The sequence below is a fragment of the Mesoplodon mirus genome (assembly GCF_964341445.2).
Source record: "Mesoplodon mirus genome assembly, chromosome: 3".
Taxonomy (NCBI): domain Eukaryota; kingdom Metazoa; phylum Chordata; class Mammalia; order Artiodactyla; family Ziphiidae; genus Mesoplodon; species Mesoplodon mirus.
The window spans coordinates 85,789,372-85,813,361 of record NC_138978.1 but is presented as its reverse complement, the minus strand read 5'-3'; the positions used below and the strand labels follow the sequence as shown (position 1 = coordinate 85,813,361).

The 23,990-nt window shown below is 36.1% G+C and overlaps 1 protein-coding gene across 1 annotated transcript in view; it reads right to left on the bottom strand.

The window, feature by feature from the left end:
* LOC309799167 (DBIRD complex subunit ZNF326-like) overlaps positions 1-23,500 on the bottom strand; it is a gene marked incomplete at both ends in the record, with an annotated part of 36,533 nt that extends 13,033 nt beyond the window's left edge. The window contains 8 exon segments of the mRNA XM_082612159.1: positions 4,563-4,658; positions 6,150-6,280; positions 9,934-10,033; positions 11,176-11,323; positions 13,487-13,598; positions 20,453-20,651; positions 23,011-23,481; positions 23,483-23,500. Of these exon segments, the coding sequence (XP_082468285.1) occupies positions 4,563-4,658; positions 6,150-6,280; positions 9,934-10,033; positions 11,176-11,323; positions 13,487-13,598; positions 20,453-20,651; positions 23,011-23,481; positions 23,483-23,500 (1,275 nt within the window).
* Positions 23,501-23,990: the final 490 nt, after the last annotated feature.

Genomic DNA, 23,990 nt, shown 5'->3' with positions numbered 1-23,990 from the left:
TACTTATTTCATACCAATGTGGGTATATAAATTCCTGAAGTCATTACTTTATACTCCATAAAACAAAGCATATGTTAATTACATCAATATTCAATGCACTACTGTTGCAAGTTCTCTTTACAAAATTCAAATGAAAATCAAGCACTTTTAAAAACTCAAATGAAAATCAGAAACGTATTAGGTATCATGCCTTACTTTTACTTTAAAAAAACAGACATCTTTAATTCACTAAACAGATACAATTTTAATATTTTAATTTATTTAAATACTTAAATTATGTATCTGGATGATGTCTCACAAATTGGAGCATATTAGAAGGCTATATTAATGATGTAAGAAATGAAGAGGCAATGAAGGTTTTTAAAGCAGGCAAGTATAAGATGGTACTACACTTTAAGATATCCCAGGTAGGAAGATGCAGGATGAATGGAAGTAGCAAGAGAAGAAATACTAGTGAGGGGGCTACTCTAATAGCCCAGGAAAGGAAAGGGTAAAAGATGTAGTGACACCATTAACAGAATGGATAAATTAAGACGGAGAAAGAGAAGCAGATATATGCTATATATAACTGGAATTTAAGATGTCTAAATGTCCAATAGGCAACTATAAATCTGCAACTAAAAAAGAGAAGAGACTTCAAAATAAGATATTTAGATTTGTGAATTGCCTGCACAGAGTGAATAGTGAAGCCAGGTCTTAAATAGGAAAGCCCAGGGTAGGCTGAGAAAGTAAATAGAAAAAAAGGGCTGAGAATAAAACCTATGGAAAAGGCTTGTACATGGGGACAGAAGTTAGAAAAGGAATACTCAATGCAGGAAGAAACTCAGGATAGTAAAATATCATCTGGCAAAACAAAGTTACAAGAATAAATAAATAGATCAACAGTGTCCAATGATACAAAGAGGTAACAGAAAAGAACTGAAAAAGTTCACTAAAGCTGATAAATATTAAACTGAGTAAGGGTACTTAAAGGATTTATTATACTATTCCCTTTACTTTTGTATGTTTAAAATAATAAACAATAAAATGTTAAAATTTTTTCTTTGAAAATTAAATTAAGTCACTGGTAATCTTAGAAAGAAGAGTTTCAAAAGTATGATGTAAATGGAAGTTGGACAGCAATGACTGCCCAAGAATGAATCTGCACAATTTCCTCCTAAGCTCTCAAAACACACAGGCCCAGGCCCATACTCCAATATTTTAATTTAATCAAGTACTGGAGCTCAAATTCCTGAATTAGTTTCAGACCTAAACTTTCTGAATCAAAGTGTCCAGGAAAGAAGTCTGGTAATCTGCATATTTAAGAAAGATTTAGGGATATCTTTATCGGAGAAGTCTGAGAAACCCTAATTCAGAAGGTCTTTTATAAGGGGCCTGGGTAGCTTTTTTATTTGATTTTAGCTTCACAGGGAATTCTAATCACACATCTCCAATTGGGAAATACAAGATTAAAGACTGAATAATATATAGAAAGCAAAGAGCACAATGCAGGTTAATTACCTTTTCAAATATGATAGTAAGAAAAGAGATAATAAGATAAGAAGGGCTAGAGTCTAGGAAAAGTCAAGTCATTTTTAGCTTAGGGAGCTCATAAGCATGTCTCTTTGGGGAAGAATAGTAAGATAATAAACAGGAAAAAAAATGAGATGAAGGTAAGGAGAGAGATAACTGATGAAACAAGAACACAGATGAAGGGCAAAAAAAGAGTGTTTTCCTTCACAGAAAACAATAAGGGTGAGAAAAAAGATACATAATTCTAAAGTAAAAAGGAGAAAAGTTATAATAGAGTTCACATCTAATGGTCCAACCTCCCTAAAGCAAGAGAAGAGATAAGAATATGGTAAGTGAAGGGAGTAAGAATGAAATCCGGATATGTGAAGAGTGGAAAGTTTGAAATAGTCACTACAGGAAGCACGTTACACTGATTGATAATAAGTAAAATTGTGAATTGCAGTGAAAATCTGGCAAACATAGTACTGGCATAATTCCATGATATTTTTAGCAGGAAAGACAGTTAGTAAAGCTAACCATAGATGGCAGAGTTAAGAACTGGTAAGCAGGCTTCCCTGGTGGCACAGTGGTTAGGAGTCCACCTGCCGATGCAGGGGACACGGGTTCGTGCCCCGGTCCGGGAGGGTCCCACATGCCGCGGAGCGGCTGGGCCCGTGAGCCATGGCCGCTGGGCCTGCGCGTCCGGAGCCTGTGCTCCGCAGCAGGAGAGGCCACAACGGTGAGAGGCCCGTGTACCACAAAAAAAAAAAAAAAAAAAAAAAAAAGAACTGTTAAGTGGTAGAACAACTAAGTAAAGAATTTTAGAATGGCAGCACTGCATTGTCGTAAGGGCTAACCATGAGTGTCCAGGCAGTGAAGGCAGAACATGATGATATAGCTGGAGAAGTGGGAGAAACTGATGAACTGATTATTTCACGGGGCAGATTAAAAAAGGTATTTTGTCATTCTGAGAGCACTTAAAGATGAAAGTATTTTAAAGCCATGACCAGAGGTGATTATGAGCAGAGGATGTTCTGCAGACATCTAGAACAGCTAGGAACAGAGCAGACAGCAGGGAATAGAGCAGACAGGAATGCTGGACAAAAAATGCTGGACAAAGGACATCACTGAGTCATGTGACACCGGTGTTTCTTGTATTTTAACATGTATATAAATCAACTGGGATCTTGTTAAAATGAAGATTCTTATTCAACAGGCCCAGATATGAACTGAAACTGTATTTCTAATGAGCTCCCAGGTGATGTCAATACTGCTGGATCCTTGGATTATATGCAGTAACAAGGTTCTAAAAGAGTTCTCCTCAGTTCAGGTACTTTCTCCACAAGGTGCACATGAGCAAGACACTCCCACTTAGTGATGTCTCCCATTCCTTGAAGTGACTCTAAAGTGTAGCCTGAAAACCCTACATAGAAATTCTAATTTGTATTCTTCTCTCATTAAAAATTACTTTCGGGCTTCCCAGGTGGCGCAGTGGTTGAGAGTCCGCCTGCTGATGCAGGGGATGTGGGTTCGTGCCCCAGTCCGGGAGGATCCCACATGCCGCAGAGTGGCTGGGCCCGTGAGCCATGGCGCTGAGCCTGCGCGTCCGGAGCCTGTGCTCCGCAGCGGGAGAGGCCACAACAGTGAGAGGCCCGCGTACCACAAAATAAAAAAAAAAAATTACTTTCATACATCGATAGAAACCATTAACTTCTCAAAAGTTTGTGATACAGCAAGGATAAAAAATTTAGTATTTCCTACTTTAGCTATGGTGCTTTAATCTTTCTGATGTCATATCTCCCACAAAATTGGATTTCAATTAGGGCTGCATTCTCTTTTTAAAAGTGGTGTCAAGAGTGCAGTAAACAGTGCCAAATAGGACAAATCAGAAAACAGGGCCCTCAGGAACAAGCTGAAAGAACTGAGATTTATTCAGCTTGTAAGTCATCTGGTGAGGAATAATTTAATGATCACTAAATATATATATTTATATTAGATATACATATATAACAATTTAATGATCATCAAATAGTACCTATTAATCACAACAGCCAAATTAAACAAAACTTCTCTAATTTATAAAATATTTAGTTACTCATGTAAATAACACTTTTGTAAATCTTCAACATAACAGGCTCACTTCAGTGCAGGATGATTTTAAATGAGGTATTATTTTATGAAGACTCAAAAACTAACCTTTAAAAATTTCTATTAATTTCCTGAATAATAATAAGTTTCTTATTTATACAATAAGTGCTCATAATATGTAAAGAAGGATTACTGGAATAATGTATGTCAAAAATCCTGAGAAGCAGTAGGCCAGATATACCTAACTGTTCACCTCTGAGTTTCCTAACATTAGAAGCAAACCTCTTTCCTCCTGGCCTCCTGATTCTATGAGGGAGCTTTTTTCTGAAGCAACATATCTGATCTTCCTACTTCCCCTCCAACTTTTATCCAAGGTAGAGGAATGACTTATCTAATTGGTAGACTTAGAAAAAGAAATACAAATTGGATACATCATTCCTCTTTGGAGTTTCTCTTTGCTAGGAAGACACAAAAGAGGGGAAAGAAGGGATTGAGTTGGGCATCAAGACCCTCTTTTGCATCTTCTTAGCAACAGAAAGGGTACATTCTACTCTGTTCTATGCCATGTGATAGACTAGGAAAACCCTGTTGCTGTCCAGCTGAACCAGTAACAGAAGTTGCAGGGAGATGAGTCTGTCTAGGAGTGAAATACTAGACTATCTAAGACATATCCACCAAGTCACTCTTTTTTTTAAAAAATCAAGGATAATATTGGGTCTGACATTTGGGTCTTCTATCAGACTCCTGTGTATCTCTCAAATGACCCAGAGCTAGAAAGGCGATGAGAAAGGAATGGTTTATTGATCCCTCCCCCAATAAATCCCAATAATTAGGAAAAAAGGTATTTTTTTACCTATATGTACAATATTAAGTAAAATTCTCCTCATTCTGTACTATATTAAACACCACAAAGAGTTACCATAACATCATTTAACTATTACAATACTACAATATAACCTAAAGTTTTGGCACTAAAATCTTACCTTAATAAAACGTTCATATCGCGCCTTCACTATTGGATTATTTAAAATGCTTGTAGCAGTCAAGACACTCTCTCTTTTTATTTGTTCCTTATAAGCCTATGAAAAACAGAACACACTGAGATACTTGAAAACCATGCCATGAAAAATATTTCCTTAATTAAAATGACTGCATGCTCGAATCCTTAGAATTAAATGACTTATTTTCTGGCAAATTAAGCTATAAAGCAACAATGGCTACTGTGACCACAATCTAAATCATCTATGAATTAAAACAATGAAGATTCAAAAAGCCAATCAACTTCAGCAAAAAACAGTCACTAAACACTCTAAGTCTGGGTCTACTAAACAGTTGCTTTCTCTCCTTTTCATGCTACATCCAACTCCCACAGCCCCAGCTACTCCAACTATTCATTTTCACACTATCAAAAAAAGAAAGACTAATTTTTCATACTGCTAGAGTAATCAGTCTTTCTCTGGGCTGTAAATAGTACAAGAATGTATTATACAAAGGAGGAAAGGTAATAAAATGGAATGTCTAATTGCCAAAAAGGTGTCAAGGGAATATCAAAAAAGAGAAAGGACAAAGATTTAAAAAAAGATTGTTCGTGCTCAAAGTGGCTAAAAAAATCTGAGTTAAATGAGGTTCATGTCAATACAAAATATGAATTTAAGACTCAGGAATGCTCTATTTAAAACTTAAGTCTTTAATATTTGAATTTTTAATTTGTTTTTCAAACAAACTAATTTCTCACAAAGTAAATATTTTTATTTGAAATAAATTTGACTAAATAAAACCAACACAGAAGCAGAAATATACTAATCAAGAAGAAAATAGTAAATTTTTCCTAGAATTTTTGAGTAAATTCTACTAAAAACATAATAATACATAGTAACTGGTAATCCTACTTTTTAAATTTATTTTTCCCAGTCATCAGAATGTATGCTATACAGCTCGGTGCTTTGTGACTGCCTGGAGGGGTGGGATGGGGAGGGTGGGAGGGAGGGAGATGCATGAGGGAAGGGATGTGGGAACAGATGTATATGTATGACTGATTCACTTTGTTATAAAGCAGAAACTAATAAAAAAAAATGTATGCTATAATCAAGTCTTTCTTTTTTGTTCTAAAATACACAAACACACACTCATAAAATCATTTTGTACCAGGTTTAAAAAATGTTAACAATAAAAAGAACCGTTCAACAACAGCTATGATTTCCTGAATACTAACTATGTGCCAGGCACTACTTTAAGTGCCTTTTATACTTTAATTAACCTAATCCTTAATCGGTCACATAAGAGAAGAGCGATTATCCATCCTCATTTTATAGATAAGGAAACTTAGACAAAGAAAAGTTTATTACTTGCTTAACACATGTATGTACTGAACCAGGATTCAGAGAAGTCTTGCTCCAGAGCCCACAATACTATACTTAACCACTATATTACACTAAGTATCTTTACAGTAATTCACTCATGAGATTAACTGGATTGTACACAAGTAGGTAGGTGTGAGACAACAGCCTTTAAACGGCAATAAGGGATTAATGAACAATTCAATGACTTCAGTAAGACAAATTAAAACTTGCCTGCTTCCCTTTGATATGATCCGGAGATTTTAAGTGCTGCTGAACTGAGCTATGTAAAGCAGGGATATACACACTGCAAGCACTGCAGTGAACAGTCTCTACTTTCATCATGTGATCATCTGCAGTAACACCTACAAAAGAAATGCAACTATTAATAAGAAAAGTAATGATTCACATACTTCTGACAAATCAAGTTTTCACTATTTCATTTCCATGATTATTTATACCCTTTATTCCAAAAAAAGGATCAGAGTATACAGGTAGAGTTCTTTTGCCGTATCTCATATATCTGCATATATAGACTGAAAACTATATGGATAAAAGATTAAAATTATAAAGTATAATTTTATTTCCTAATCATGTTATATACATTGATGCTCTGAGGTCTATAAGTCCAACCCCAAAAAATATAATATAAAAAAAAGAGTTGATTTTCTAGTAAAATAAGTATTTACATGCTTATGAATGTGGGTGGGTAGGAATTGGAAAAATATGTCAAAATTGGATTCATAAGGAACAAAAACATATGTTAGATCTTAAAAATGTGACTGAGGTGTATTACAGGTGAAGGCTACTTTATATGTTTTTAACACCTATTTTATTTGTTGATTTCTGCACATCCCAATAGAGAGTAGCAGCTTTGGCTCCCTGGCTTATCACTGTATGTTTGGCTCTTAGCAACAGTGCCTGACACATAATAGGACCTCAATAAATATGTTAAATTAATAAGTTATATGTATAGTCACAGGAATTTTCTTTAAATGCTATACATGAAAAACTGTTGGGAACACACCAGTTTCCTTGGAATTGTATCATTTTTAAAGAACCATGTATTTTTTTATGTTGAAAAAATTGACTTGGCTCTTCCTTTGGGCAACTGAACTTATCATGACATTCGATTAAGAAAACAGTAGACAACATGTAGCTTAAATTAAATAAAAAGATCCCCATGATCTTATATTTCATTCTTGAAGTAACATTTTAAGGTACTAGTACTGTGACCATCTGTATCTGCCGGATGCACATCTGCAGATTCAACCAACCATGGCTGAATTTTTTAAATAGAAAATATTTAATACTCCAATAAAGATGTTAAAATATATATATATATATTTAAAATAAAAAAGGTAGAAAATATTTTTTAAAAATTCCAGAAAGTTCCAAAAAGCAGAATTCCATGCTGACAATTATTTACACAGCATTTATACTGTATTAAGTATCATAAGTAATCCAGAGATGATTTAAAGTATATAAGAGGACATTCATAGTTTATATGCAAATACTACACCCATTTTATATAAGAGACTTCAGCATCATGGATTTTGTTATCTGCAGGGAAGTCCTAGAACCAATCTCTGTCAGATACATAAAGACAACTGTCTATGCAAGGGAAGGATATAAGAGAAAATGGCACTTTCCAGGAATTACAAGTAATTCAATATGGCTGGGGCACAGACTATAAAGAAGGGACAACAGGGAAAAACAGCAGGGCCTAGATCATGAACAGCTTTGTGTGCCATGTCTAGGAATCTGAACTTTATTCTGTGGAGGATGGGGAAGCCACTGAAAATTCCTGAAGTAATAAAATCATGCAGTAAAATTAAAGATAAGAAAGACTAAAAGTAAGGAAACTGGTTAGAAAAATACTGTAACTGCCAAGATAACAGATAAAGCTTTGAACAAATTCAATATTTAAAGAGGAAGTAAAGAAACAGACTTGGTACATATTTAAAAGATAGAACCAAAAGGACACAATGCTACAGACATAGTAAAGGTGAGTACTAAGATTAACTTCAAAGTTCTGGTTTTGATGATGGGGCCTCTTTCCAAGATAAATGAGGAGATATTTGTTAAGTTTTTGTTTTGTTTTCTTTTTGGGGTGGAGGACACTCAAGGCGAGGATAAATTTTTTGGATATGTTCACTTTGTGAGACTGCTAAAGAGAGGTATCAGTAGGCAGTTGCATGTAGGAGATTGGAGTTAGAAGAGATCTGTGCTTAAGATATAGGTCTATAAGTAATCAACATACAGATGTTGATTTAAACTCTGTATGTAAATTAATTCATCAGGAAGATATATAAAGAGAGATGATAATGGGACTGACAATACTGAAAAATACCAACTTCCAAAAGTTTAGTAGAGAAGGAAAAGCACAAAGAATAAAAATGACAAGGTGGGGCTTCCCTGGTGGCGCAGTGGTTGAGAGTCCGCCTGCCGATGCAGGGGACACGGGTTCGTGCCCCGGTCCGGGAAGATCCCACATGCCGCGGAGCAGCTGGGCCCGTGAGCCATGGCTGCTGAGCCTGCGTGTCCAGAGCCTGTGCTCCGCAACGGGAGAGGACACAACAGTGAGAGGCCCGTGTACCGCAAAAAAAAAAAAAAAAAAAAAAAATGAGAAGGGAATAAAGAAAACATCAGGGCACTGAGATACCACAGAAACCAAGGGAGGAAACAGATTCACAAAGAATACAGTTATCAATGGAAAATGTTGCAAAAGAAAGATAATGATTCAAAAGAACATACTGAAGTTGGTATTGGTAACCTCTGTCACAGCAGTTTCAGTAGACTAATGGTAGCAGAAACTTGTCTGCTGTGGGTAAAGTAATAAATGAGAATGAAAAAAGAGAGACCAGTGTGGACTATGCTTAAAGAAGTGTGGTTGTTTAAACAAAGGCAGGTTTTAGAGGAACTAGTGTCTATGTTTTTTTCTTTTCCTTTGGGGCTTATGAGAAGGGATGAGAGAGACAGAGGACACACAGAAGTACAGGCGGCCCTCTGTATCCATGGCTTCTGCATCCATGGACACTGGAGAGCCAACTATGGGACTTGAGCATCTGCGGATTTTGGTACCTGAAGCAGGTTCTGAAACCAATCTCTCTCAGAGCCTAGGGACAACTGTATCTTCCATGTGGAGGCAAAGCTGAGTTTTCCTCCATGAAGGAAATGAAGTGAAAGACGTAAGGGCAGGTAGTGATAAAGTTGTAAGCATGAGAACAGGAATCGAAGGATTCCATTTCTGATAACCCACTCAGGCCTACCACATATGACTATGTACTATATCACTCTACTGCAGTGGTCCCCAACCTTTTTGGCACCAGCGACCGGTTTTGTGGAAGACAATTTTTCCATGGACGGGGTGGAGGAGGGATGGTTTCGGGATGTTTCATGTAATACATTACATTTATTGTGCACTTTATTTCTATTACATTGTAATATATAATGAAATAATTATATAACTCAACATAATGCAGAATCAGTGGGAGCCCTGAGCTTGTTTTCGCTTGCCACTCACTGATAGGGTTTTGATATGAGTCTGGAAGCAGTTGATTTATTATGGTCTCTGTGCAGTCAAACCTCTCTGCTAATGATAATCGGTATTTGCAGCCGCTCCCCAGCACTAGCATCACCACCTCAGCTCCCCCTCAGATCATCAGGCGTTAGATCCCCATAAGGAGCGCCCAACCTAGATCCCCCGCATGCGCAGTTCACAGTAGGGTTCGAGCTCCTATGAGAATCTAATGCCACCGCTAATCTAACAGGAGGAGGAGCTCAAGCGATAATGCAAGCGATGGGGAGTGGCTGTAAATACAGATGAAACTTTGCTCGCTTGCCCACCGCTCACCTCCTGCTATGCAGCCCAGTTCCTAACAGGACACAGACCAGTACTGGTCCATGACCCAGGGGTTGGGGACCCCTGCTCTAATGGGCATCATTTACACTGAAATAGGTTATGGTATATAAAATATATATGTAAATTTCTAAATTAATTTGTTTAAATACTTACCTTCCATAACATCTTTTTCAATTATTTTGACTACTTCTGTTTGATTATTTGTCTGTTGCTTACGAATAGATGTTTTCTTGAATTTATTTACCATACATTCCTAGAAAACAAAATAGAAAGAATCCAAAAAGTTTTCGGTGATCATATAGTATAGGCCTAGCACCATGCTTGGCCTATGGAAGCTAACAATATCTGTTATATAAGAACTAGTAAATGTTCTCAAGGAGCTTACAATTTAGTTGGAAAGACTACTGTAAAGTACCAAGAAACTACAAAAAGTATTTACTTTTCAAGATGTATTTTAGGCACACAGAGAGAGAGCGATCGAAGACAGCTGAATAGGCAAGAGATCTTCTCAGAACAGGTGAATATTAAAGTCCTAAATAACAGTTAGGAACCAGTTAAACAAAATTACAGAAAGAAATTTTAATTAAGGTACACAATTCTGCAAGGATATAGAGGAGTAAATGATCCCTGTACTTCTAACCTTCTAACAACTCCACCTCTTTTGCCCAAATTAATTGTATGTACAGTTAGCAGTCCAGATCCAGCCCTGGCCCCAACTATCCACCCCTTCTCCAAGCCACTTCTGCCTACATCATCACTCTGGGGCCTTCTACTTAATAGTGTCATCTGTGTAAGTGTGAGTGTGTTCAATTTCCAATTATTGTTAGTTCACTAAGGGGAGTGTCTTTGTCTTCAGTGCCTGAACAGCACCTTCCGTAAGTACTCAAGAAAAACTGTTGAACTGATGACCACATTCTAATAATATAAAGGACACTAATCAAACACCAGGCTCTCTGGCTCCGAATTCAGACTTCCATTTATTGAAAGTCACTGAACTGCGCTGAGCATGATCTTTTAGAATAAAGAGAAGTTAGTATAAGGTTGAAATGAAATATGAAGAAAAGTACCCAGCACAACACCAGGTACACAGAAGACTGTTAATAGATGATAGCTGATTCTGTATCAATAAACAGCTGTTAAAGGAATTTTTTTCCTGACACCTCTGCCAGAAACTACTGTGAAAAATGTAAAATGTACTCTCAAATAACAAATCTAAAATCTATGAAAGAGGAATTCACATCTACTTCTGAGCTAATTTTAAAACAACTCTTTCTTCAAGTGAATAGTATATTAAATTCTTAGATACATAAAATGGGAGAAAGATGGGAAACTATGAAAATATAAGAAATTCAAATGTCAGATAAAGTGCTTCTCACTTCAAAAACAGCTACTTACATGCAAAAACTCCATAACTACTTTGTCGAATTTGGTTTGTTTTTGAATATGATCTAATGTTTCCTGGTGTGAAGAACTTTCCAGATGCAGTTCAATATCTTTTTCTTCAAATGTTCGAAATTTACAAAATGAACATGTGAATGCCATTCTGTAAGGGAAAAAAAAAGGTTTTCTTTAAATATTACCTTATTTACTTAGAAAGAGTTCATAAGACTATACCAATGAAATTAATTTTCCCAGCATAAATGATTTCCTCTCTTCTATTTAATGGTTGATTTAAATTTAGCTTAAGTCAGAAAAAGATAGTATCTAAGTACCTGTCTGGACACTGTTATTATACCAGTTGGCATTGCTGGCCCACACTGGAGCTTCTGAGTATGAAAGATGAATCAATGAATCTACTTAATCTAATCCTAAACTATCCACTTCAAGTCTAGATCAGTTAGAAAGCCAGAGAAACTTCAAGCAGTATCAAGTTCCGAAGTTCTACTACTTATTTTACACTCTGTTCCATCCTCAAGCTTCCAAACCACTAAAGTAGTGACAACAAAGCCAGGTGGAACATCAGACAACCATAATTCTGTTAGAGCTCTTGGATGATCAAAAGTCCTGCCCTCTAAAAATCACTTCAGGATGACTAATCGGCCTGGACTGGACAAATGCACTCATTTAGAAGCTCAGGAGCCACTCCAGAATGAATTTTCCCTTTTTCTGCCATTTAATTATTCCTATCTCATATATTCTTGTAACTTCCTTTTCCTCAAATTACGACACTACTTTCCTAATTGGTTTCTTTACCTCTAGTCTCCATTTTCCAACTAATTCCTTACAGTACTATTATATTTATTTTCCTGAGTAAGATTATAGGATCTGATATCTACTGCTGGGTTTATTTCCTAGCACCCTTATGTGACCTCAGGCAACTTAACTTCTCTGGGCCTTAGTTTTCTTATCTTAGTAAGATGAAAACCCTCATAGAGGTGTTGGAGCATCCTCAGATTTTGGTATTTGAGGGTCGGGCGGGGGTGGGGGTCGGGTAGGAGGGGTGGTGGTCCTAGAACTAATCCACTGTGCGATGATTGTAAATATCAAAAAAAAAAAAAAATCAAAATCATTCCTATATATCTTTTTTTTTTTTTTGGCTCTGTTGGGTCTTTGTTGCTGTGTGGGGGTTTTCTCTAGTTGCAGTGAGCAGGGGCTACTCTTCATTGCGGTGCGTGGGCTTCTCATTGTGGTGGCTTCTCTTGTTGCAGAGCACAGGGCTCTAGGCGCGCAAGCTTCAGTAGTTGTGGCATGCGGGCTCAGTAGTCGTGGCTCGCAGGCTCTAGAGCACAGGCTCAGTAGTTGTGGCGCACAGGCCTAGTTGCTCCACGCCATGTGAGATCTTCCTGGACCAGGGTTCAAACCCATGTCCCCCGCACTGGCAGGCGGATTCTTAACCACTGAGCCGCCAGCGAAGTCCCATCCCTATATATCTTTGATCAAACCTTTTCATTTGACTCTCAGGAATTTTTTCACATCCGAATTGATGTATCTGCCTTTTCAAGGAAACAGGTTTTTGTTTTTGTTTGCTTAAACACAATACTTTATTGATTCTAAGACATATTTTTCCTTATTGCATCTCTGAAATCTCTGCATCATAAAATTAATGACATATCACAATCTCTTTTGGCCAGATAGATTATTGCTTGTGCATGTACAAAAATCAGGAATTCCAGTTTTAAAATCTGTAGAGTGACTGTCAGTGGCTTGAAAGTCCCAAGGACAATTATACAGCATTCTTTTAGACCCTGACAACCAAATAGCTGTGGGAGAGGTGGAGAGTAGCAAATTGAATATGTCAATATCCTTGAGACAGGAATCAAACATAGGCTAACTCTACACAACTACAGCATCAGCTTAAGACAACAATAACAGCTTTTTAAAAAATATCTTTTCTTTTTTTACTTTTTTCCAGTTTTATTGAGATTGACATATAACACTGTGTAAGTTTAAGATGCACAACATAATTATTTGATACATGTATCTATTGTGAAATGATGAGCACAATGAGTTTAGTTAACATCCAACACTTCACTAGTTATATTTTTTTCTTGTGATGAGAACTTTGGAGATCTACTCTCTTAGCAACTTCAAATATATATACAGTATTGTTAACAATAGTCACCATGCTGTACAATATATCCCCAGAACTTATTTATCTTATAATTGGAAGTTTGCACCTTTTGGCCATCTACTCAATTTTCCCACCCCCAAACCCCAGAAACACTTTTTTTATGAGTCCAATTTTCAGACTCTACTAAGCACAAACCTGTATCCATCTCCATATTTCTCACTGTTTTTTTCTCTTCTGCGCCTTTGTTTCTCTCGCCGAGCCTCAATTCGTCGCTTTTCTTCTTCTTCATTTTTAGGATCTGTTTTTGCTAGGGGATCAGACAAAAAAGTGAAAACTAAAAATCATTTTTCCATTCTCCTTTTCCAGTCCCCAGTTCATAAACTATAGACATACAAGATTTACTTGACAGTCATTATCTACATTGAACTCACCAGAAAAATCAGAATTTGAGATTACCCAGCATTTCTGAAACTTCATTCATGTGCATAACATCATCATGAACTTTGCCTGTTTACTTCTCACCTATGTTATTATCTGCTACATATTTTTCTCTAGATCTGCTCATTTTTTCTTATCCTCATTTTAAGCAATAATATCCACATCACCTAAAATAATTTTGAATACCACACTCTGGGAAACACTGAAATAACTTGACCTTGCATGAATGTGGAAAAACAATGAGCATTAGAAAGAGAGCCTTGGATACAAAAACTCATTTATTATAGCAGCTCTCCCAAAATTTCTTAAAATGTATAAACTCTGAAACAAAAGCAGATTCTTCCTCTTCTTCTCAAAACATGCCTTAATGTGAATACACAGTACAAAATGTGCTATTTTAACCATTTCAAAGTGTACCATTTAGTGGCATTAAGTGCATCACAATATTGTGCAACCATCACCACTATTTAGTTCCAGAATTTTTTAATCACTCCAAAGAGAAACCAGTGAAGCAGTCACTAAAGCACCTGGTAAAACTACCAATCTGCTTTCTGTCTCTACAGATTTTCCTATTCTGGATATTTTATATAAACAAAGGATACAATACGAGGCCTTTTTTTGTCTGGCTTCTTTTATTTAGCATAATGTTTTCAAGGTTCACCCATGTGTTGTACCATGTATCAGTACCTCCTTTTTTTTTTTTTTTGCGGTACACAGGCCTCTCACTGTTGTGGCCTCTCCCGCTGCGGAGCACAGGCTCCGGACGTGCAGGCTCAGCGGCCATGGCCCATGGGCCCAGCTGCTCCGCGGCACGTGGGATCCTCCTGGACGGGGGCAAGAAACCATGTCCCCTGCATCGGCAGGCGGACTCTCAACCACTGTGCCATCAGGGAAGCCCCCTCCTTCCTTTTTATGGCTGAATAATATTCCATTGTGTGAATACACCACATTTTTTTCATCCATTCATCTGTTGATGAACATTTGGATTGTTTCCACCTTTTAACACTTGTGAATGATGCTGCTATAAACATTTATATACAACTTTTTGTTTGAATACTTCTTTTCAATTCTTTGAAGTATGTATCTAGGAGTGGAATTGTCGGTTCATATGGTCAGTCTACATTTAATCATTTGAGGAACCACCAAACTGTTCCCCACAGCAGCTGCACCACTTTACATTCCCACTAGTAATGTATGAGGGTTCTAATTTCTCCACATCCTCGTCAATACTTGTTATTTCCCTTTTTTTATTTTTAAGGCCATCGACTTCATATAGTGTGAAGTGATATCTCATTGTATTAAAAGAAAAAGGTTCTTTCTTATAATACAATTAACTTTAGACTTAAAAAAAAACTCATCTGCCCTCAAACTTTTCCTTTTATACACTGTTTATCCTTTTGGATTACCTTTGGAAAAATATCTAATACAAAATCATGAACACCTGGGGATTTCATAAACTTAACAGTAAACAAATATTAAGTACTTGCTATGCATATAGTAGGATGTTTCAAAACAATATAAAATACCCTAAAATTCAATATCTAGATTATTTTTCATCATTTTATAAGAGCTTAAATGTACATTATTATTTTATTAACCATTTTCAATATCCTCCTTCAGTTCCCCTCAAATCCTCACTCTGTAGAAAATCCACTTGTATATGACCTTAAACTAGAAGCAATTCCATTTCCCTTCATGTGCTAAAACTACAATATATGTTGTACCTCTATCCCAATGACTGAATATGGTTCCTTTCCTACTGCTTTTCAACAAATCATATAGTCTATATACTACAGTGTAGCAAGACTTTTTATTCCTAAATATTAAGCAGACATCTTTCAGAATGCCCACCTCATGCCTAACAGTGAAAGCCTGATTTGACTACGGATTTTGGCTTCATTGTTAGTTATACTACATTGCTCTCTCAAGTTCTGCTAAAAAGAAAAAAAAAAGTTGGGTCACATATAGCTGCTTTAGTGGCAAATCAGTTTCTGAATCAAACTTTACAATATTTATTTAACTGTACCTACAAAATATATCTTTGAAATCTATCCCAAGAGGATCAACTGAATTGTCTAGTCTAGAAATAGAGTACACAATTCAGTAAATAGCAATCTATCAACTAACACAGTATAAAAGTTATCCTTACTAACACACACTCTACCTATTATCAGGTTTCCTGAATTCCAGAATATTGCCATTTTTTACTAAATAATATAGATGTCTAATGCAAAGCATGGCAGGAAAGTAGATTTAAGAATAGTATTTAAACCATTCCTGAGTCTTGTATTATAATTTATAACTTTAAGGAAAAAAAATCCAACATTTGCAATTTCAATTATTTTTTCAAATATGATACATTAAAATGTCTGTAATGTTGTAATTAGATTAAAAAAGACACTATCAAACTCTTAGAGGAAAACAGAGGCAGAACACTCTATGACATAAATCACAGCAAGATCCTTTTTGACCCACCTCCTAAAGAAATGGAAATAAAAACAAAAATAAACAAATGGGACCTAATGAAACTTAAAAGCTTTTGCACAGCAAAGGAAACTATAAACAAGACGAAAAGACAACCCTCGGAATGGGAGAAAATATTTGCAAATGAAGCAACTAACAAAAGATTAATCTCCAAAATTTACAAGCAGCTCATGCAGCTCAATATCAAAAAAACAAACAACCCAATCCAAAAATGGGCAGGAGACCTAAATAGACATTTCTCCAAAGAAGATATACAGATTGCCATCAAACACATGAAAGGATGCTCAACATCACTAATCATTAGAGAAATGCAAATCAAAACTACAATGAGATATCATCTCACACCAGTCAGAATGGCCATCATCAAAAAATCTACAAACAATAAATGCTGGAGAGGGTGTGGAGAAAAGGGAACCCTCTTGCACTGTTGGTGGGAATGTAAATTGATACAGCCACTATGGGGAACAGTATGGAGGTTCCTTAAAAAACTAAAAATAGAACTACCATACGACCCAGCAATCCCACTACTGGGCCTATACCCTGAGAAAACCATCATTCAAAAACAGTCATGTACCAAAATGTTCATTGCAGCTCTATTTACAATAGCCAGGACATGGAAGCAACCTAAGTGTCCATCAACAGATGAATGGATAAAGCAGATGTGGCATATATATACAATGGAATATTACTCAGCCATAAAAAGAAATTAAATTGAGTTATTTGTAGTGAGGTGAATGGACCTAGAGTCTGTCATACAGAGTGAAGTAAGTCAGAAAGAGAAAAACAAATACTGTATGCTAACACATATATATGGAATTTAAGAAAAAAGAAAAAAGTTCATGAAGAACCTAGGGGCAAGACGGGAATAAAGGCACAGACCTACTAGAGAATGGACTTGAGGATATGGGGAGGGGGAAGGGTAAGCTGGGACAAAGTGAGAGAGTGGCATGGACATATATACACTACCAAATGTAAAATAGATAGCTAGTGGGAAGCAGCCGCATAGCACAGGGAGATCAGCTTGGTGCTTTGTGACCACCTAGAGGGGTGGGATAGAGAGGGTGGGAGGGAGGGAGGTGCAAGAGGGAAGAGATATGGGAACATATGTATATGTATAACTGATTCATTTTGTTATAAAGCAGAAACTAACACACCATTGTAAAGCAATTATACACCAATAAAGATGTTTAATATATATATATATATATATATATATCTTATTTTTAAAACTGGATGTAAAAAATTTGAAAAACTGGACTAGAAAAATTTGCAATATTCATTCATTACAATGATCTTAACCTCCTCCAGTCCCAACAAGATTAGGCAATCAAATAATAATTCTAAAGAACAGAGTAATTTTTGCCCCCTTGCAATATTACCTAACTTGAAAAGATAAAATGCTTTTCAGTCATCAAGGCAAAAATAAAATAAATATAAAAAACAAAAAATAATTCAGTGTACAGTCAAAAACAGGCAAAGTATTTATTGTATATTATTTTGTTATTATGTCTTCACAAAGAATGCTGAGAAAGACATTTCCTTACCTTTTATTTATGTATCCTCTTGACAATCTAATTTGGTCAAATGTACTTGATTTCATTTAGAGATACATTACAAAGTTAAATAAAATACAATGACGGAGAAAAGAAACAGAGTAATCTGGCTCTGAACTTTTTTTTTTAAGATTTATTGAGATATAATTCAGTATAAACCATACGATTCATCCATTTAAAGTATGTAATCCAATGTTTTTTAGAACATTCACAGATATGTGCAAACATTACCATAATCAATTCTAGAACATTTTCATCACCTTACAAAGAAATCTGGTACCCTGGTATTACTTCCTACACACCCCACAGCCCAAAGCAACCACTAATCTACTTTCTATCCCTACAGACTTCTGTATTCTACACTTTCAAAAGAATCATATTATGTGGACTTTTGTGACTGGCTTCTTTCACTTCATTACTCTTTTCAAAGTTCATCCAAGTTGTAGCATGTATCAGTACTTCATTTCATTTTATGGCTGGAAAATATTCTACCATTCTATTCTGTATGGACATACCACATTTTGTTTATCCATTCATCCACTGATGAGCATTTGGGTTGTTTCTACCTTTTGGCTACTGTGAACAATGATGTTATATGTATCCGTACACAAATTTTTGTGCAGACATATGTTTTCATTTTTCTTGGTATATACCTAGGAGTGGAACTGCTGGATCATATGGTAATTTGTGTAACCATTTGAGGAACTGTTTTCCAAAGTGCCTGGGCTATTTTACATACCCGCCAGTGGTATAAGAAGGTTCTGATTTCTCCACATCCTCACTAAGACTTGTTATTATCTTTTGGATTCCAGCCATCCAGGTGAGTATGAAGTGGTATCTCATCGTGGTCCTAATTTAAATTTCCCTGCTAACTAACTGTTGGGCACTTTTTCATGTGCTTATTGGCTATCTGTATATCTTTTTGGGGAAAATGTCTGTTCAGATGCTCTGCTCACTTTTTTCAATTGGGCTATTTGTCTTTTTATTGAGTTTAAAAATTCTATATATTCTAGACGCCAAGTCCCTTATCAGATATGTAATTTGCAAATATTTTCTCCTACTCTGTGAGCTGTCTTTTCACTCTCTTGATGGTGTCCTTTGAAGCACAGAAGTTTTTAATTTTGATAAAGTCCAATTTACCTATTTTTTATTTGGTTGCTCATTCTTTTAGTGTCATATCTAAGAATTCCTTGCCAAATCCAAAGCCATGAAGACTTACCCCGTTTTCTTCTGAGAGTTTTATAGTTTCAGTCCTTGCATTTAGGTGCTGCATTTTAGCTTGTGCATGTGGCAATCCAGTTGTTCCAGCACCATTTGTTGAAAAGACTATTCTCTCCTCATTGAATAATTTTAGCATTTTTGCTAAAATAAATTTGACCATAGATTTATGAGTTTATTTCTGGACTCTCAATTCTATTCCATTGATCTATATGTCTGTCCTTGTGCCAGTACCACTCTGTCTTGATTACTGTGGCTTTGTAGTAAGTTTTGACATCATGAAGTAATGAGTCTTTCTATTTTGTTCTTTTTTTAGGATTGTTTTGGCTATTTTATGTCCCTTGCAATTCCCTATGAATTTTAGAATCAACTTGTCAATTTTTGCAAAGAAGTTAGGTGGCATTCTGATAGGGATTGGGCTGAATCAGTAGATCAGTTTGGAGAGTATTACAATCTTAATAATGTTAAGTCTTCTGATCTATGAACATTTATTTAGTATTCCATTTATTTAGATCCTTAATTTCTTTCAACAATATTTTATAGTTTGCAAAGTATAAGTTCTGCACTTTTGGTTTTTTTAAATTTATTTATTTATTTATTTTTTGTTGTGTTGGGTCTTCATTGCTGCATGTGGGCTTTCTCTAGTTGCAGCGAGAGGGGGCTACTCTTCATTGCAGTGTGTGGGCTTCTCATTGTGGTGGCTTCTCTTGCTGTGGAGCACAGGCTCTAGGTGCATGGGCTTCAGTAGTTGTGGCATGCGGGCTCAGTAGTCGTGGCTTGTGGGCTCTGGAGCGCAGGCTCAGTAGTTGTGGCGCACGGGCTTAGTTACTCCACGGCATGTGTAATCTTCCTGGACCAGGGCTCGAACCCGTGTCCCCTGCACTGGCAGGCAGATTCTTAACCACTGCACCACCAGGAAAGCCCTGCACTTCTTTTGTTAAATTTATTCCTGAGTATTCAAATCTTCTTGATGCTAACTGAACTAAATTGTGTTCTTAATTTCATTTTCCGACTGGCTCTCAAGAAGAATACACAAAAGAATACATAGAATATACAGCTTTTCCTGGTACCAAGGACCATGAAAAATTTCTTGCCTTTGACCTCATGAAGGGGATTCTATGTAATGTAACATACCACTTCTTCAATAATATATCTAACAATAAATATAACACCCAAGAAAGGAGTCTGAATCAAAATCATGTGTGAGGTCTTTTTAAAAATATACACATTCTGGCTCCACCCTAAATCAAGATTTAGCGAAGAGGGGTGAACCAGGGCATGTGAATTTAAAAAGTATCTTTCAGTAATTTTGATATCCATGACTGATTAGGGCATCTGCAGATCTGATTTCTACAACTGTAATTATTATACTGTTTCTCTATATAAACATGAAAAAATTATCTAAATGCACCGAGTTAAAAAAAAAAAAGTACCTTGAACCATAGCAAGGTTATGTTTTCTTACTTACTGGGTGATTTGCTGAGGCTCATCTTCTCCACAGGTTTTGCTAGCTTGGGTTTCTTGATAAAGGTTCCACCAGGCTTATTAAATGGTTGCATCATTTTTCTCTTTATTCCTCTTGCAGCAGTAACTGTCACATTGGTGGGTTTGTTTTGATAGTCAACAACAATTCCAGGTCTATGAATGCTTCCAAAATCACTCATATGCTGCAAATTTGTGAAATCAAGAAATATTAGCACAATATCCAAAGATAACATATGAATTCATATATAATTTACGTTACCCATCTAAAATTTTTCACCTGAAAACTCCTCAGAATGTAACTAAATTTTACAAGTCCACTCTGAATAAATACATTGAAAAACTCTGTAAATTATTACATGAGCTCAAATCCACTGAATTAGTATTTTTATTTCCAGAAGAACAAATATGAATATTTCCTGTTTTTTTATTCTTACAATTCAAAATTACTTGAGATCATAAACAACATATGTGCCTGTCAGAATATTACCACTTGTACAACTCTCTGACAACTCCTCTTCAGAGTTCCTAATCGATGTTTTCCCATGAAAAGACCTTAAAAGAAATCTTTATTTTACTAAAACCTGGCTTAAAACTAAGATACACAAAGAAGACCATATTTGAAGTTTGAAGTAAAAAAAGATCCAGAAATGATTTAGGATTTCTCCCTGTTGAAAAAGGGATGAGAAGGCGAGATGGAACATTAGTATGAAATAGGAGAGTTAAAGCATAACCATGCATCAACTTCCAAGACACACTTCAGATAAAGAATTGCATCTGACGTTCCATTCACATTCACATTCTTACCTAGAGAAACATATTCTGACCCAGAAGCCCAAGAAGCAAAAGTTTACAGACGAAGAGTCATGCAACCAAACGACTCTTTGTGTCCCTTCCTCTTCTCTTGTCGTTAACAAAATCCACTACACCAAGAGGCCACATGGTCATAGAAATTTACTCTACTAACCCTACTTTTAGAAGATAAAGATTGAGGAGTAATCTGAAGAGAAGGATCCAATGGGAATTGTACAAGTGAAGATTAAAAAAGAAAGCCCTATTGGTTCATCTATGTCATTAACAGGAAGAAAGAAAGAAAAGTCCATTCCGACTAGAATGGTGGAAACAAAGAACAGGAATACCTGTTTTTCTATCATAAAAACAAAATTGATATTTGAAGTCTCATTGAGAAAAAAATTATTTGCCTAATGGAAAACGTTAAGAGTTTTCCAAATTTTCCAACTGGAATAGATTTTCAATTTCAAAACCCAAAGCCTATTATCCCAACTATTTTCAATTAATCTACAATCATGAAGCATGGTAGAATAGCAACATATCAGTTGCTTACATTTGTATATTATGCTTAGGAATACCTATCTAACCTAGTAGGCTTGAATAAATTAGTGTTTCCAGGTAATTTACATAGTCACATCAGAAAAATCTTCATCAATTATCCATTAAAGGTGCAATGCATTTTACATAAGTAAAGAGTAACTGTTATAAATGCAAAATTTCTACACAAGTATGACAAACTACACTGATGTACCAAAGGCTAGTGGGCAGTCAGAAGTATGTGCCCTACAGCATTTTTTATCAGAAGTACTTTCCTCTGCAAACAGAATATTAAGAGCAACTGACTTAAAAAAAATAAAACACTCCTCATGTTATAGCAAAAATACAATATTCTTTATAGGATCAAAGTGCATAATAACTCCACAATCTACATACCCTTACTAGGTAAAATTTCATGTCAGTCAAGTTACCTGAGAATGTAAGGCATAAATCTTTATACTATATATCCTGAAATTAAATACTTGAAGACTAGTCTATTTACTCATTTAAGCAGTAATTTACAAAATATTACTTCCTAGGAAGAAGCCGTAGACATGTTTATACAGGGAGGAAATTATTTCTCAATAGTAAAACTAGTGACACAGGTAAAACAGAACACCCAGCAATAGGACATACTGTAAGAGAGTAAGTTAGCAAAATAATACTGACCACAAGTCATCTACAATACATATCAACTTCTTCACCATGTAAACATGGCTAAGCTACCCTCAACTATCACCGACTTTTAGTCTCTTGTGTTTAACGTGAAATATGAAGCTTTGAAGAAATTCTACGTGCTAGAGTTTAGCAGCAAAGTATACACATTTTATCATACATTGCACCTTTAACCTACTCAAAAACTCCAGAAGGGTTCATTACCTTTACATAATCCAAGAACTGTCCCACTAGCAAAATTGCTAGTGTTTACAAGGAAAAATGCAACTCCTTTTAACCCCTTTTAGACCAAACCTAATATCCTCACCTTTTTAATAAAGGGAGATTTGGCAAAACTTTATGAACAGTCATCTCACACTGCCACGTATTTTCTGAGGTGGAAAAACTTTTATAGGCAACCTAAAAATTACGCTTAGGACTCAGCTTTTCTTCAAAATACACTGGGATGAACAGTGTTTATTCTAGTTGAAAACCATGGTCTTGAAAGGGTTTAAAAGAGTGACTAGTGAAAAGAATCTGAAAAGATTCTGTTGTACTTACTCCTCGGCCTCGGCCTCTGCCTGTTGATGGTCCTCCAAAAGCATCATAGTTTCTGCTTCCAAACGTACTTTCAGGATAAGCAGGCGTTCCTCTCCCCCGAGAGCCTACAGGTGCAGGCTTCATATGGGGTGAAGAAAAACTGCTGTAGGAAGAGTAATTCTCTCTTCCTCTGTCCTCCATAAACCCAGGCCTCAATTTTGAACGGGAGTAAGGTGCTTCCCAGCTAGACCCGCCCTGGTTTCTACCTCCGAAAGAGTCAAGGCTATTCCGGTAGGAGCTCTCAAATCGACCACCATAACTACCTCCGAAGCGGCTTTGTTCGGGTTCATTAAAACCATAGCCAGATCTGTACAGATCTCGCCCACCCAGAGAAGACCTGGAGTCGTAAGACTCATAAGGTCCAAACCTGGAAGAGTTGCACAGTGAGGGAAAAAACAAAAGTAAGCTTACTAATGTTAGACAATTCAAAAGACAAATTATCAGATGACATTTATCAACTAAAATTCATTTATACCATACTGGTTTGCACAGTTCTACTTTTGTTCACACTTGATTAGGGCTGGGCAGTTCAACATGAGACCAGATAGAAAGCTATCTGAGTCAGCGTTTAAATATGAATTGAGTTAAGTAAACCTTAGCTTAAAAATCTGCTTTTTGGCAGCTTTCTATTTTATTAGAAAGAAAAGATTTGTCTGTCATTATTTAAGCCCAGCCCTAGTCTTGGGAAAAGTCATTTGTTAAAGTTCACAAACTACTCAAACTTTCTTTGAATCCATCCCTAATACTGGAAAATACAAAATATTTACAATATTTTGGTTTTCAATAGGGACACAAATTGAAGACTACACAGATGTAGGCTACTTGTGACACAGAAGAGATCCATCTGCACCCCCAATAATCTATATGACAAAACTGCTTCATTGTGTCTACAGCAGTCAAAATTGGGAGAATTATCTGGTTATAAAGTTTGGCAACCTGCC